General features: G+C 60.5%; 1 protein-coding gene across 4 annotated transcripts in view; it reads left to right on the top strand.

Moving 5' to 3' along the window:
• The first annotated feature begins 3479 nt into the window (after positions 1 to 3479).
• Positions 3480 to 14886, top strand: part of LOC119967725 (TATA box binding protein) — a 50631-nt gene continuing 39224 nt past the window's right edge. Inside the window, exons 1-3 of one of the 4 annotated variants that reach the window (XM_038800608.1) lie at positions 3480 to 3604; positions 10371 to 10605; positions 13978 to 14306. In XM_038800608.1, the coding sequence (XP_038656536.1) occupies positions 10549 to 10605; positions 13978 to 14306 (386 nt within the window). In that variant the 5' untranslated portion in view covers positions 3480 to 3604; positions 10371 to 10548. Of the gene's footprint in view, positions 3605 to 3669; positions 3818 to 10370; positions 10606 to 13977; positions 14307 to 14886 lie in introns of those variants that run through there. The other 3 variants (XM_038800610.1, XM_038800609.1, XM_038800612.1) reach the window with 3 other exon arrangements.

Below are 14886 nucleotides of genomic sequence, written 5' to 3'. Positions count from 1 at the left end.
CCATCCTTATCCCGAAGGCCTTTATCAGGCGGGTTACCAGGAGCATTATGGGGTTTGTGTGGGCACACGTGACTCCAAGGGTGAGACGGGTGTTCTTGGAGCGGGGCAGGGATTGGGGGGGTGGGTGCTGGATTTGCCCAACCTCTGTGGGTATTATTGGGCTGCCAACGCAGCGATGGTGCATAAGTGGGTAATGGACGGGGAGGGGGCAGCATGGAAGAGGATGGAGATGGCATCCTGTGTGGGCACGAGCCTGGAAGCGCTGGTAACGGCGCCGCTGCCGCTCCCTCCGACGAGGTATACCACGAGCCCGGTGGTGGCAGCTACCCTCAAGATTTGGGGGCAATGGAGGCGGCACAGGGGGAAGGTGGGGGCCTCGATGGGGTCCACGATACGGGGGAACCACCGGTTTGTTCCGGGGAGATTTGATGGCGGGTTCCTGAGTTGGCACAGGGCAGGCGTCAGGAGGCTGGGGGACCTGTTCATAGACGAGAAGTTTGCGAGCCTGGGTGAGCTGGAGGGGAAGTTTGGGCTTCCCCCGGGGAACACCTTTAGGTACATGCAAGTAAGGGCGTTTGTCAGGTGGCAGGGTTCCCTCTGCTGCCGCCGCGTGGGGTTCAGGACAGGGTGCTCTCGGGGGTATGGGTTGGAGAGGGGAGGTACCAGGTGATGCAGGAGGTAGACGAGACCTCGGTGGTGGAGCTGAAAGATAAATGGGAGGAGGAGCTGGGTGAGGAGATTGAGGAGGGGACGTGGGCGGATGCCCTAGAAAGGGTGAACTCCTCCTCTTCGTGTACGAGGCTTAGCCTCATACAGTTTAAGATGCTGCATAGGACTCATATGACCGGGACAAGGATGAGCCGGTTTTTTGGGACCGAGGACAGGTGTATTAGGTGCTCAGGGAGCCCAGCAAACCATGTCCACATGTTCTGGGCATGCTCAGCGCTGGGGGAATTTTGGAAGGGTGTAGCAAGGACGGTATCGAGGGTGGTAGAATCCAGGGTCAATCCAAGCTGGGGACTAGCAATATTTGGTGTTGCAGTGGAGCCGGGAGTGCAGGAGGCGAAAGAGGCCGGTGTTCTGGCCTTTGCGTCCCTAGTAGCCCGGCGGAGGATTCTTCTTCAGTGGAAGGATGCGAGGCCCCCAAGCGTGGAGGCCTGGGTCAACGATATGGCGGGTCTTTATTAAATTGGAGAGGGTGAAATTTGCCCTAAGGGGGGTCAGTGCAGGGGTTTTTCAGATGACAACCATTCCTAGATCTCCTGGCAGAACGGTAAAAACAAAAGGTCAGCAGCAGCAGCAGCCGGGGGGGGGGGGGGGGGGGATGGGGGGGGGGGGGGGGGGGGGGGGGGGGGGGGGGGGGGGGGGGGGGTGTTGGGGGGGGGGGGGGGGTGTGGGGGGGGGTTGGGGGGGGGGGGTTTTTTGGGGGGGGGGGGGGGGGGGGGGGGGGGGGGGGGGGGGGGGGGGGTATATACGGGGGGGGGGGGGGGGGGGGGGGTTCCTGTTTTTTTTTTTTGGTTGTCTTTTTGTTCCATAGAATTTTTACTGTTTCTTTGTTTGGGCCGTTTTTTTTTTGTTCTTAAATTTCTGTTATTGTTTATTTTTAATTTTTTTTAAAAAGAGGACAGTGGACGGTAACCAACAGATGTTTCCTTGCTCATGTTTGACCTGACTCCGAGTCTGTCGCAGAGTGCTAGCTCTGTCCAATATTTCATTTTGTTACTCGCTGCTAGTACTAGGAACTCCTCATGAGTGCCATGATAAACAGCACAAATCAACATATGAGCATTGCAACCATACTTCTGATATCACTTACAAACCAGGTTCTACCAAATAGTGGTACTGGTAGTTTGAGCAGTAATGTAATTTTATACTTGTTTCTGAGTCAGGTTACAGGTTCCAGCCCCACTCCAGAATTTGAACACACAGACCAGACTGACATTGAATTGCAATTGAGGGATTGCTGCCCCGTCAAAAATTATGTCTTGCAGATGAGATGTTAAATGGATATAGATGCTGGATCCCATTTGGGGATTTGGATGTATTTAAAGTATCCAGGCCAAAATTCTTCCCTTGGCCAATTCATTGCTGGTGAAGTAATTTGAGATAGCCTTATGTTCTGATAAAGGTACCATATGAATGCAAGTTATCTCTACTTTTGCTTGTTTGTTTGCAACCTAATCGTGGTTGAGAGCGAGCCTGTGAATATGTGAATTAATGTTCTCAAACCTTGTATGCAGAATAACGTCTTCTAGCAGCTGTCGCTCCAAATCTTCATCAGTTATGGGAATATGTAAGGTGGAAGAGACCAGTCTTTCCTGCTGTTCAGGGGGCTCACTCTGATCCATTGGCTATAAATTTAAGAGTTGGACATTCCTGGAGGTTAATTCACCTGCCTGCAAGTGCTCACATCATCGATGACCAGAAAAGTCCATCCTTACAGCTGAGCGCGTACTTCCCACACACAACAAGGCGGCGAAAAACCTGCCTCTTCATTACAGAATCTAATGATTCGTGACTTGTAAGTCAAATATTCAATAACGGACATTTTAGAATGAACAAATAAGCGTTCAAACAATTTATTGATTGCCCTGCTTAGATCTCTCCCTTTTCCGGGCAGCAACGATGTGGAGATCAACGGGCGGCACGGTAGCACAGTGGTTACACTGTTGCTTCACAGCTCCAGTGTCCCAGGTTCGATTCCCGGCTTGGGTCACTGTCACGAGCTGAGTCCGCACGTTCGCCCCGTGTCTGTGTGGGTTCCTTCCTCCCACGATGTCCCAAAAAGACGTGCTGTTAGGTGAATTGGACATTCTGAATTTTCCCTCAGTGTACCTGAACAGGTGCCGGAGTGTGGCGACGCGGGGCTTTTCACAGTAACTTCATTACAGTGTTAATGTAAGCCTACTTGTGACAATAATAAAGATTATTATTAGTAACCTGTCCAGTAATTTTAAGAGACTCGAGGACAGCCCTTGGAGGGGTTGGCAACCAGATTTGCACACCCACTGATTTAAATTCAGTTCGATGCCTTCGCCGATCTGCTTTGCAACCAAAAGGCACTCGGGAGAGCCGGCTGACGTGGCTTCTTTCCATGAATGATGTGGAGATGCCAGCGTTGGAACCTAACGTGAGCACAGTAAGAAGTCTTACAACACCAGGTTAAAGGCCAAAAGGTTTGTTTCAAACCCAGCTTTCTGAGCACTGCTCCTTCCTCAGGTGAATGAAGAGGTATGTTGCAGAACATCTATATAGACAAAGTCAGAGATGCCAGACAAGGCTTGGAATGCAGCAGTTTGCGGCATTCTTTCCTTAGCTCATGATCCCAAGGTTAGGAAAAGGGCGGTTGGCCGGAGGGACACGCGCTGCACCAATTCACACCTTGAGCAGCCAACGGCCGTTCCCGCTTTCCGCCGTGGACGAGCCTCGAGGGCGCGGCGCGCACACGCCCGCCGACGCCGCAATCACGTAGCGCGGTGGCTGCTGGGACGTCGCTGTCGCACTCCCGAGCCACAAGGGTAGGCTCGAAAAGTGACGGGTTGATGAAGAGATCGAGCGCGCGAGCGAGCAGCAGGGGTGCTCGGCCCCCACCGTCCCGACCCCGGTGAGGAGCTTCTCTGATGGTGGTGGGGGGGGGGAGAGTGCGCGCGCGTGGAGATGGCGGAGGAGCGGCGCGCGGACTTTTGACCGGCACCACCGACTGCATCGCTGGCAAGGCTCGGAGGGCAGGAGCTGCTGTGCTGCCGCCAACCGCTGCCCCCAACTGGGCCCGTCTCTGTCGATGCTTGTATCCCGGGTCTGAAATGAGCTGCGAAAGGTCAGGATGATGCCGGTGTCCGACCGCCGGACCGGATCGGATGTGGTCGGTGTTTCTCAAGAGAGATGTTTGCAAACTAATGTCGGATTTTTTTTTCTCTCTACTTGTCGTCTCTTCCCCACCCCCCCCCGTCTCTCCGTCCGCTTCCCCCCCCCCCGTCTCTTTCCCCCCCCCCCGTCTCTTCCATTCCCCCCGTCTCTTTCCCCCCCCCCCGTCTCTTTCCCCCCCCCGTCTCTTTCCCCCCCCCCGTCTCTTTCCCCCCCCCCGTCTCTTTCCCCCCCCCGTCTCTTTCCCCCCCCCCCCCGTCTTCTTTCCCCCCCCCCCGTCTCTTTCCCCCCCCCCCCTCTCTTTCCCCCCCCCCGTCTCTTCCCCCCCCCCCGTCTCTTTCCCCCCCCCCCGTCTCTCTTTCCCCCCCCCCGTCTCTTTCCCCCCCCCCCCGTCTCTTTCCCCCCCCCCCCCGTCTCTTTCCCCCCCCCCATCTCTTTCCCCCCCCCCATCTCTTTCCCCCCCCCCGTCTCTTTCCCCCCCCCCGTCTCTTTCCCCCCCCCCCGTCTCTTTCTCCCCCCCCCTTCTCTTTCCCCCCCCCCGTCTCTTTCCCCCCCCCCGTCTCTTTCCCCCCCCCCGTCTCTTTCCCCCCCCCCCTCTCTTTCCCCCCCCCCCCCCGTCTCTTTCCCCCCCCGTCTCTTTCCCCCCCCCCGTCTCTTTCCCCCCCCCCGTCTCTTCCCCCCCCCCCCCGTCTCTTTCCCCCCCCCCCGTCTCTTTCCCCCCCCCCCCCCTCTCCCCCCCCCCCCCTCTCTTTCCCCCCCCCCCCTCTCTTTCCCCCCCCCTCTCTTTTCCCCCCCCCCGTCTCTTTCCCCCCCCCCGTCTCTTTCCCCCCCCCCCGTCTCTTCTTTCCCCCCCCCCGTCGCTTTCCCCCCCCCCGTCTGTTTCCCCCCCCCCCCCGTCTCTTTCCCCCCCCCGTCTCTTTTCCCCCCCCCCCGTCTCTTTCTTCCCCCCCCCCCGTCTCTTTCCCCCCCCCCCGTCTCTTTCCCCCCCCCCGTCTCTTTCCCCCTTTTCCCCCCCCCGTCTCTTTCCCCCCCCCCGTCTCTTTCCCCCCCCCCGTCTCTTCCCCCCCCCCCTCTCTTTCCCCCCCCCGTCTCTTTCCCCCCCCCGTCTCTTTCCCCCCCCCGTCTCTTACCCCCCCCCCCGTCTCTTTCCCCCCCCCCCCGTCTCTTTCCCCCCCCCCGTCTCTTTCCCCCCCCCGTCTCTTTCCCCCCCCCCCCGTCTCTTTCCCCCCCCCCGTCTCTTTCCCCCCCCGTCTCTTTCCCCCCCCCCGTCTCTCCCTTTCCCCCCCCCCCCGTCTCTTTCCCCCCCCCCGTCTCTTTCCCCCCCCCCCCGTCTCTTTCCCCCCCCCCGTCTCTTTCCCCCCCCCCGTCTCTTTCCCCCCCCCCGTCTCTTTCCCCCCCGTCTCTTTCCCCCCCCCCCCCGTCTCTTTCCCCCCTGTCTCTTTCCCCCCTGTCTCTTTCCCCCCCCCCGTCCTCTTCCCCCCCCCGTCTCTTCCCCCCCCCCCGTCTCTTTCCCCCCCCCGTCTCTTTCCCCCCCATCTCTTTCCCCCCCATCCTCTTCCCCCCCCCATCTCTTTCCCCCCCCCATCTCTTTCCCCCCCCCCTCTTTCCCCCCCCTTCTTTTCCCCCCCCCCCTCTTTTCCCCCCCCTTCTCTTTCCCCCCCCCATCTCTTTCCTTTCTTTCCCCCCCATCTCTTTCCCCCCCCCCATCTCTTTCCTTCCCCCCCATCTCTTTCCCCCCCCATCTCTTCCCCCCCATCTCTTTCCCCCCCATCTCTTTCTTTCCCCCCCATCTCTTTCTTTCCCCCCCATCTCTTTCTTTCCCCCCCCATCTCTTTCCCCCCGTCCTCTCCCCCCCGTCTCTCCCCCCCCCCGTCCTCCCCCCCCCCCCTCGTCTCTCCCCCCCCCCCCGTCTCTCTCCTCCCCCCCCCCGTCTCCCCCCCGTCTCTCTCCCCCCCCCCGTCTCTCCCCCCCCCCCCCTCTCTCCCCCCCCCCCCGTCTCTCTCCCCTCCCCCTCCCGTCTCTCTCCCCCCCCCCCCCGTCTCTCTCCCCCCCCCCCCCGTCTCTCTCCCCCCCCCCCGTCTCTCTCCCCCCCCCGTCTCTCTCCCCCCCCGTCTCTCTCCCCCCCCGTCTCTCTCTCCCCCCCCCCCGTCTCTCTCCCCCCCCCCGTCTCTCTCCCCCCCCCCCGTCTCTCTCCCCCCCCCGTCTCTCTCCCCCCCCCCGTCTCTCTCCCCCCCCCCTCTCTCTCTCCCCCCCCGTCTCTCCCCCCCCCCCCCCGTCTCTCTCCCCCCCGTCTCTCTCCCCCCCGTCTCTCTCCCCCCCGTCTCTCTCCCCCCCCGTCTCTCCCCCCCCGTCTCTCTCCCCCCCCCCCGTCTCTCTCCCCCCCCCCGTCCCTCCCCCCCCCTCTCTCCCCCCCCCCCCCCCCCCCCGTCTCTCTTCCCCCCCCGTCTCTTCCCCCCCCGTCTCTCTCCCCCCCCGTCTCTCCCCCCCGTCTCTCTCCCCCCCCGTCTCTCTCCCCCCCGTCTCTCTCCCCCCCTCTCTCTCCCCCCCGTCTCTCTCCCCCCCCGTCTCTCTCCCCCCGTCTCTCTCCCCCCCCCGTCTCTCTCTCCCCCCCCCCGTCTCTCTCTCCTCCTCCCCCCCGTCTCTCTCTCCCTCCCCCCGTCTCTCCCTCCCCCCCCTCTCTTCCCCCCCCCCCCCGTCTCTTTCCCCCCCCCCCCCGTCTCTTTCCCCCCCCCCGTCTCTTTCCCCCCCCCCCGTCCTCTTTCCCCCCCCCCGTCTCTTTCCCCCCCCCGTCTCTTTCCCCCCCCCCCGTCTCTTTCCCCCCCCCCCGTCTCTTTCCCCCCCCCCGTCTCTTTTCCCCCCCCCCGTCTCTTTCCTTCCCCCCCCCCCCGTCTCTTTCCCCCCCCCCCGTCTCTTCCCCCCCCCCGTCTCTTTCCCCCCCCCCCGTCTCTTTCCCCCCCCCCCCCTTCTCTTTCCCCCCCCCCCGTCTCTTTCCCCCCCCGCCTGTCTTTTTCCCCCCCCCTGTCTCTTTCCCCCCCCCGTCTCTTTCCCCCCCCCCGTCTCTTTTCCCCCCCCCCCGTCCTTTTCCCCCCCCCGTCTCTTTCCCCCCCCCCGTCTCTTTCCCCCCCCCCCCGTCCTTTCCCCCCCCCGTCTCTTTCCCCCCCCCCGTCTCTTTTCCCCCCCCCCGTCTCTTTCCCCCCCCCGTCTCTTCCCCCCCCCGTCTCTTTCCCCCCCCCCCCCGTCTCTTTCCCCCCCCGTCTCTTTCCCCCCCCCCGTCTCTTCCCCCCCCCCCCCGTCTCTTTCCCCCCCCCCCCCCGTCTCTTTCCCCCCCCCCCGTCTCTTTCCCCCCCCCCCCCGTCTCTTCCCCCCCCCCGTCTCTTTCTTTCCCCCCCGTCTCTTTCTTTCCCCCCCCGTCTCTTTCTCCCCCCCCCCCGTCTCTTTCCCCCCCCCCTCTCTTCCCCCCCCGTCTCTTTCCCCCCCCGTCTCTTCCCCCCCCGTCTCTTTCCCCCCCCCCGTCTCTTTCCCCCCCCCATCTCTTTCTCCCCCCATCTCTTTCTCCCCCCATCTCTTTCCCCCCCCCATCTCTTTTCCCCCCCCTCTTTTCCCCCCCCCATCTCTTTCTCCCCCCCCCCATCTCTTTCCCCCCCCCCATCTCTTTCCCCCCCCATCTCTTTCCCCCCCCTCCTTCTTCCCCCCCCATCTCTTTCCCCCCCCCATCTCTTTCCCCCCCATCTCTTTCCCCCCCCATCTCTTTCCCCCCCCATCTCTTTCCCCCCCCCATCTCTTTCCCCCCATCTCTTTCCCCCCCCATCTCTTTCCCCCCCATCTCTTCCCCCCCGTCTCTCCCCCCCGTCTCTCCCCCCCCCGTCTCTCCCCCCCGCCCCGTCTCTCCTCCCCCCCCCCCCCCTCCTCCCCCCCCCCCGTCTCCCCCCCGTCTCTCTCCCCCCCCCCCCCCGTCTCTCTCCCCCCCCCCGTCTCTCTCCCCCCCCCCCGTGTCTCTCTCCCCCCTCCCGTCTCTCTCCCCCCCCCCCCGTCTCTCTCCCCCCCCCCCTCTCTCTCCCCCCCCCCGTCTCTCTCCCCCCCCCCCCGTCTCCTCCCCCCCTCTCTCTCCCCCCCCGTCTCTCTTCCCCCCGTCTCTCTCTCTCCCCCCGTCTCTCTCCCCCCCCCGTCTCTCTCTCTCCCCCCCCCCGTCTCTCTCCCCCCCCCGTCTCCTCCCCCCCCCCCGTCTCTCTCCCCCCCCCCCCGTCTCTCTCCCCCTCTCTCCCCCCCCGTCTCTCTCCCCCCCCCCCCCCGTCTCTCTCCCCCCGTCTCTCTCCCCCCGTCTCTCTCCCCCCGTCTCTCTCCCCCCCGTCTCTCCCCCCCCGTCTCTCCTCCCCTCTCCCCCCCCCCCGTCTCTCTCCCCCCCCGTCTCTCTCCCCCCCCCGTCTCTCTCTCCCCCCCCCCCCCCCCGTCTCTCTTTCCCCCCCCGTCTCTCCCCCCCCCGTCTCTCTCCCCCCCGTCTCTCTCCCCCCCGTCTCTCTCACCTCCCCCCGTCTCTCTCCCCCCCGTCTCTCTCCCCCCGTCTCTCTCACCCCCGTCTCTCTCCCCCCCCGTCTCCTCTCCCCCCCCCCCCGTCCTCTCCCCTCTCCCCTCCCCCCCCCCCTCTCTCTCTCCCCCCCCCCGTCTCTCTCTCCCCCCCCCCGTCTCTCTCCTCCCCCCCCCGTCCTTCCCCCCCCCCCGTCTCTTTCCCCCCCCCCCGTCTCTTCTCCCCCCCTCCGTCTCTTCCCCCCTTCCCCCCCCCCCGTCTCTTCCCCCCCCGTCTCTTCCCCCCCCCCCCGTTCTCTTCCCCCCCCCGTCTCTTCCTCCCCCCCCCCGTCTCTTCCCCCCCCCCCCCCCCCCGTCTCTCCCCCCCCCCCCCCCCCCGTCTCTTCCCCCCCCCCCCCCGTCTCTTCCCCCCCCCCGTCTCTTCCCCCCCCCCGTCTCTTCCCCCCCCCCCGTCTCTTCCTCCCCCCCCCCCCCGTCTCTTCCCCTTCCCCCCCCGTCTCTTCCCCCCCCCCCGTCTCTTTCCCCCCCGTCTCTTTCCCCCCCGTCTCTCTCTCCTCCCCCCCCGTCTCTTTCCCCCCCCCCGTCTCTCTCCCCCCCCCGTCTCTCTCTCCCCCCCCCTCTCTCTCCCCCCCCGTCTCCTCTCCCCCCCCCGTCTCTCTCCCCCCCCCCGTCTCTCTCCCCCCCCCCCGTCTCTCTCCCCCCCCCCCCGTCTCTCTCCCCCCCCCGTCTCTCTCCCCCCGTCTCTCCCCCCCCCCGTCTCTCTCCCCCCCCCGTCTCTCCCCCCCCCGTCTCTCCCCCCCCCCCGTCTCTTCCCCCCCCCCTTTCCCCCCCCCGTCTCTTTCCCCCCCTCCTCCTCCTCTCCTCCCCCCCCGTCTCTTTCCCCCCCCCCGTCTCTTTCCCCCCCCCCTCTTTCTTTCCCCCCCCCCGTCTCTTTCCCCCCCCCCCTCTCTCTCCCCCCCCGTCTCTCTCCCCCCCCCCCCCCCCCCCCCGTCTCCTCCCCCCCCCCCCCCCGTCTCTCCCCCCCCCCCCCGTCTCTTTCCCCCCCCCCGTCTCTTTCCCCCCCCCCGTCTCTCTCCCCCCCCCCCCCCGTCTCTTTCCCCCCCCCCCGTCTCTTTCCCCCCCCCCGTCTCTTTCCCCCCCCGTCTCTTTCTTTCCCCCCCCGTCTCTTTCTTTCCCCCCCCGTCTCTTTCTTTCCCCCCCGTCTCTTTCTTTCCCCCCCGTCTCTTTCTTTCCCCCCCCGTCTCTTTCTTTCCCCCCCGTCTCTTTCCCCCCCCCCCCCCCGTCTCTTCCCCCCCCCCCCGTCTCTTTCCCCCCCCCCCCCGTCTCTTCCCCCCCCCCCCGTCTCTTCCCCCCCCCCCGTCTCTTCCCTCTCCCCCCCGTCTCTTCCCCCCCCCCGTCTCTTTTCCCCCCCCCGCTCTTTCCTTTCCCCCCCCCCCGTCTCTTCCCCCCCCCGTCTCTTCCCCCCCCCGTCTCTTCCCCCCCCCGTCTCTTCCCCCCCCCGTCTCTCTCTCCTCCCCCCCCGTCTCTTACCCCCCCCCCGTCTCTTACCCCCCCATCTCTTTCCCCCCCCCCGTCTCTCTCCCCCCCCGTCTCTCTCCTCCCCCCCCCCCCGTCTCTCTCCCCCCCCCGTCTCTCTCCCCCCCCCCCGTCTTCTTTCCCCCCCCCGTCTCTTTTCTTCTCCCCCCCGTCTCTTTTCTCTCCCACCCCCGTCTCTTTTCTCCTCCCCCCCCGTCTCTTTTCCTCCCCCCCCCCCCGTCTCTTTTCTCCCCCCCTGTCTCTTCTTCCCCCCCCCCAACTCGTCTCTTTCTCCCCCCCACTCGTGTCTCTCTTTCCCCCCCCCCCCCCCAATGTCTTCTGTTGGTACCCTTTCTGGTAACCCCTGAATGTTGACCGCACCCCTCGTCCTTTCCCTGTCACACACTCATCCACCCTCTTTCCCTTTCTCGGCCCATGGCCTCTCTCTGACCTGCTTCTACCTGTCTCAGCATAACCCTCCACTCTTCCCCACCTCCAAACCATTCTCAGATTCTGCGTCCTTGGGCAAATTGCAGAGTGCAGTTATGAGCTGCTGGCGAATCTGCTTTGGAATTAAGTTGTGACTTTAAGGTAACCAAGAACGCTGCTCGTCTCCATCCTGTGGGGTATCAACCACACACCTCAGCCATGGATCAGTCAAACAACGGCCTGCCTCCCTATGCACAAGGGTTGTCATCACCACCGGTAAGCTCCTACCATTTTTCCTGCACTGTAAGGTTTGCCTCTAGTGACGCCAAGTAAGAATTTGAGAGAGGGGTGGCACAGTGGTGCACTCACTGGTTAATACTGCTGCCTCAGGGTGCTGAGAACCTGCGTTCGATTCCGGGTCACTGACCATGTGGAGTTTGCACATTCTCCCTGTGACTGTGTGGGTCTCACCCCCACAACCCAAAGATGTGCAGTGTCGGAGAATGGCGATGCTAAATTGCACCTTAATTGGAAAAAAGAATTGGGTACACTAAATTTCAGAAAAGAAAAGAAGTTATGAGAGGAGCCTGCAATAACTTTTGAGGAATTCTGAAGCTGAAAAGAGATGTGGCAGTAATGTTTAGGAGTGTGAGTGAAGGGGCTGTCAATGCTGAACAGCAGAAGGTGTAATTATGTGGTAAATTAGAGTTAGAGATGTGGATGGTGCATTGTAATGTAAGCCTGGTGCAGATTGCAGGACCACAGTAGAGGGTCAGGGCAATCACTTTGAGATTTGGAAGAGCCAGCGCAGCATTTATTTAAAAAAAAAATTACATTCAAGGCTATTTACAAATATTCACAAAACTATCAAAAGACCAAAACATCAACCTGAACAAACAACCACAAATCCCCAACACCCCACCATATCCTGCCTTCCCATATTTGCCCATTATCTTCCCCAGCCACCCCCTCCATTGCTGACCCCTAAATCGTCTTGAAGAAATCAATGAACAGTTTCCACGTCCACCTCCAGGTGACCCGTGACTTTTTCCAACTGCAGGAATTCTGCTAGATCACTCTTCCATACCCCAGCCTTCACTGGCTCTGAGTCCCACCAACATAACAAAATCCATCTCCAGGCTGTCAGGGAGGCAAAGGGCAGAACATCAGCCTCTCTCTCCCCACCTGGACTCGCACATCTTCCAACACCCCCGATATTGCCACCTCCAGCCTCGGGGTGGGGTTTTGGAGGGGGGTACCTACACACATAGGTCCTCGGCCACAACATCCAAGAACCCCTGCCAGAGCCCCCTCAGTTTTGGACATGCCCAAAACATAAGGACGTGATTCGTGGGCGCCACCCACGCCTATGCACCACCTTAAATTGGATGAGGCTCAACCTCTCTCACAACGAGGACGAGTTCACCCCCTGCAAGGCCTCTACCCGCATCCCGGCCTGTACCTCTCCTCCCATTTACGCTTTATCTCATCCACGAGGTACCTACCTCTCCATCGATTCCTTATAGATATCCCACAGACACATACACGACACGCACAACAATATCACGTGGTACGACCCACACTGCTCTAGGTCCTTAACGCCTGTAACAGTATGAAATTAATTGAAATGAAAATCGCTTATTGTCACGAGTAGGCTTCAATGAAGTTACTGTGAAAAGCCCCTAGTCGTCTGTTCGGGGAGGCTGGTACGGGAATTGAACCGTGCTGCTGGCCTGCCTGGGTCTGCTTTAAAAGCCAGCGATTTAGCCCAGTGTGCTAAACCAGCCTGTGGTTTGAGGGGGAGCCGCCATCCCTCCCCCTCATTGTACGTCCTCACTAACGGCCCCAGCTCTGCATCAAACTTCTTCTAAAACTCTATTGGGAACCCATCCGGCCCAGGGGCCTTCCCTGCCTGCATCGCATTCATGCTGTCCAACTCCCTCAGCCCAATCGAAGCCCCCAACACCTGCACCCCCTTTTTCCGCCACCTTGGGAAAACTCCAATCCGCCAGGCACCATCTCCCCGATTGGAGGTTCCGACTCATACAGCCTCAAATGCCCCACTCTCCCTTTCCAGTTCTGTCAACATCCTACCCCCCCTTGTTCCCACACCCTCCCAATCTCCCTTGCCGCTGCCTGTTTCCTCAGCTGATGGGCCAGCATGCTGCTTGCCGTTTCCCCATACTTGTATACTGGCCCTCCGTAACTGCCCCACCACCCTCCCTGTGGCTACTAACTGAAACTCCACCTGGAGCTTCTGCCTCTCCTTTAAAACTCCTCCTCCGGCACCACTGTGTACCTCCAATCTATCTTCAGAATCTCCTCTACCAGCCTCTCCTCGCGTTCCACTCTCTCCCTGTGCACTCATAGAACATAGAACAGTACAGCACAGAACAGGCCCTTCGGCCCTCGATGTTGTGCCGAGCAATGATCACCCTACTCAAACCCATGTATCCACCCTATACCCGTAACCCAACAACGTGGCGTAGGTGATGTGAGTGTGTGATGTGCGGTGTGGGTGTGTGTGCGTGTGTGTGTGGCGTAGGTGATGTGAGTGTGTGATGTGTGGGGTGTGTGTGTGTGATGTGGGGGGGAGCGATCTGTTGTGTAGTGTGGAGCATGAGTGTGTGTGTTGCATGGTTGGGGGGGGTGTGGGGGATATTGTGTGTTGTGTGGGTGTGTGTGTGTCATCACACCCACAGCACATGGGCAGCACGGTAGCATAGTGGTTAGCATCAATGCTTCACAGATCCAGGGTCCCAGGTTCGGTTCCCGGCTGGGTCACTGTCTGTGCGGAGTCTGCACGTCCTCCCCGTGTGTGCGTGGGTTTCCTCCGGGTGCTCCGGTTTCCTCCCACAGTCCAAAGATGTGCGGGTTAGGTGGATTGGCCATGCTAAATTGCCCGTAGTGTCCTAAAAAGTAAGGTTAAGGGGGAGTTGTTGGGTTACGGGTATAGGGTGGATACATGGGTTTGAGTAGGGTGATCATTGCTCGGCACAACATCGAGGGCCGAAGGGCCTGTTCTGTGCTGTACTGTTCTATGTTCTATGAGTGCACAGGGAGAGAGTGGAACGCGAGGAGAGGCTGGTAGAGGAGATTCTGAAGATAGATTGGAGGTACACAGTGGTGCCGGAGGAGGAGTTTTAAAGGAGAGGCAGAAGCTCCAGGTGGAGTTTCAGTTAGTAGCCACAGGGAGGGTGGTGGGGCAGTTACGGAGGGCCAGTATTCTCAATCAGCCATACATTTAAGTGTATCTGTTGTCTATACAATGTAAGATGAACTTTTTTGCCAGATTAAGGAATTGTACTCTCAAGTAAACTTTATGCATTTGTTTAATATAGCAACAATTTTCATTGATATCAAATAAAATTTTACACCTGAAATATGAAAAAGAAGTAGGTTTTAATGAGTCTTAGATATTGAGAAAGGCAGCGGTTTAGGGAGGGTATTCCAGCACCTGGGGCCTTTGCAGCTAAAGGTATAGATGCCAATAGTGGAGTGGCAAAAATTAGGGATGCTCAGAATTGGAGGATTCCAGAAATTTGAAGGTTGTAGTAGAGAGTTGGATGAGGCTGGAGATTTCAGTCTTAATATTTGCAAATATACAATGTAAGTATGGCTTCCTATTATCTTTTTTTCCCCTTCCAGGGTGGTGCCATGACACCAGGATTGCCCATGTTCAGCCCCATGATGCCGTATGGCACTGGCCTGACTCCACAGCCCATTCAAAGCACCAATAGCATCTCTCTTTTGGAAGAGCAGCAAAGGCAACAACAGGCAGCACAGCAGTCCACGACATCTCAACTGGCAACGCAAGTTACTTCCAGCCAACCACCACAGCTGTTTCATTCACAGACAATGACAACAACTACTTTACCAGGCATCCCATCTCATTACCCCTCACCAATGACTCCCATGACACCCATAACCCCTGCTACCCCTGCTTCGGAGAGTTCAGGAATTGTACCGCAGCTACAGTAAGTGCACTTTAAAGACATTTTTGGAGGTAGTTAAAATTGTTTACTCTGGTGTTAACAGACAGCATTTGTGCGCTTATTGAGCCAGTTGTTATCATTTTTTTAAATAAACATTTTATTGAGGTATTTCTTTGGCATTGTAACAGCAGCAAAATCAACAATATACATAATACGGAAAATATTAACGTAGTGCAAATACCACCTCCCTCTCCCACATGTCCCACCATTACTTACCCCCCTAATCTACGCTAGCCTAATCCCCCCCCTTCTGCTGACGATTAATTCTCTGCGAAGAAGTCGACGAATGGTTGCCACTTCCGGGCGAACCCTAACAGTGACCTTCTCATGGCGAACTTAATTTTCTCCAGGCAGAGGAAGCCTGCCATGTCAGATAGCCAGGTCTCCGATTTCGTGGGCTTCGAGTCCCTCCATGCTAATAGTATCCGCCTCCGGGCTACCGGGGAAGCAAAGGCCAGAACATCTGCCTCTTTCTCTTCCTGGATCCTGTGAAACCCCGAAAATTGCCACCTCTGGACTCATTGCCATCCTCGTATTTAATACCGTGGACATGGCATCACCA

The sequence above is a fragment of the Scyliorhinus canicula genome, chromosome 6 (assembly GCF_902713615.1).
Source record: "Scyliorhinus canicula chromosome 6, sScyCan1.1, whole genome shotgun sequence".
Classification (NCBI taxonomy): domain Eukaryota; kingdom Metazoa; phylum Chordata; class Chondrichthyes; order Carcharhiniformes; family Scyliorhinidae; genus Scyliorhinus; species Scyliorhinus canicula.
This window is presented reverse-complemented; position numbering and strand designations above follow the sequence as displayed.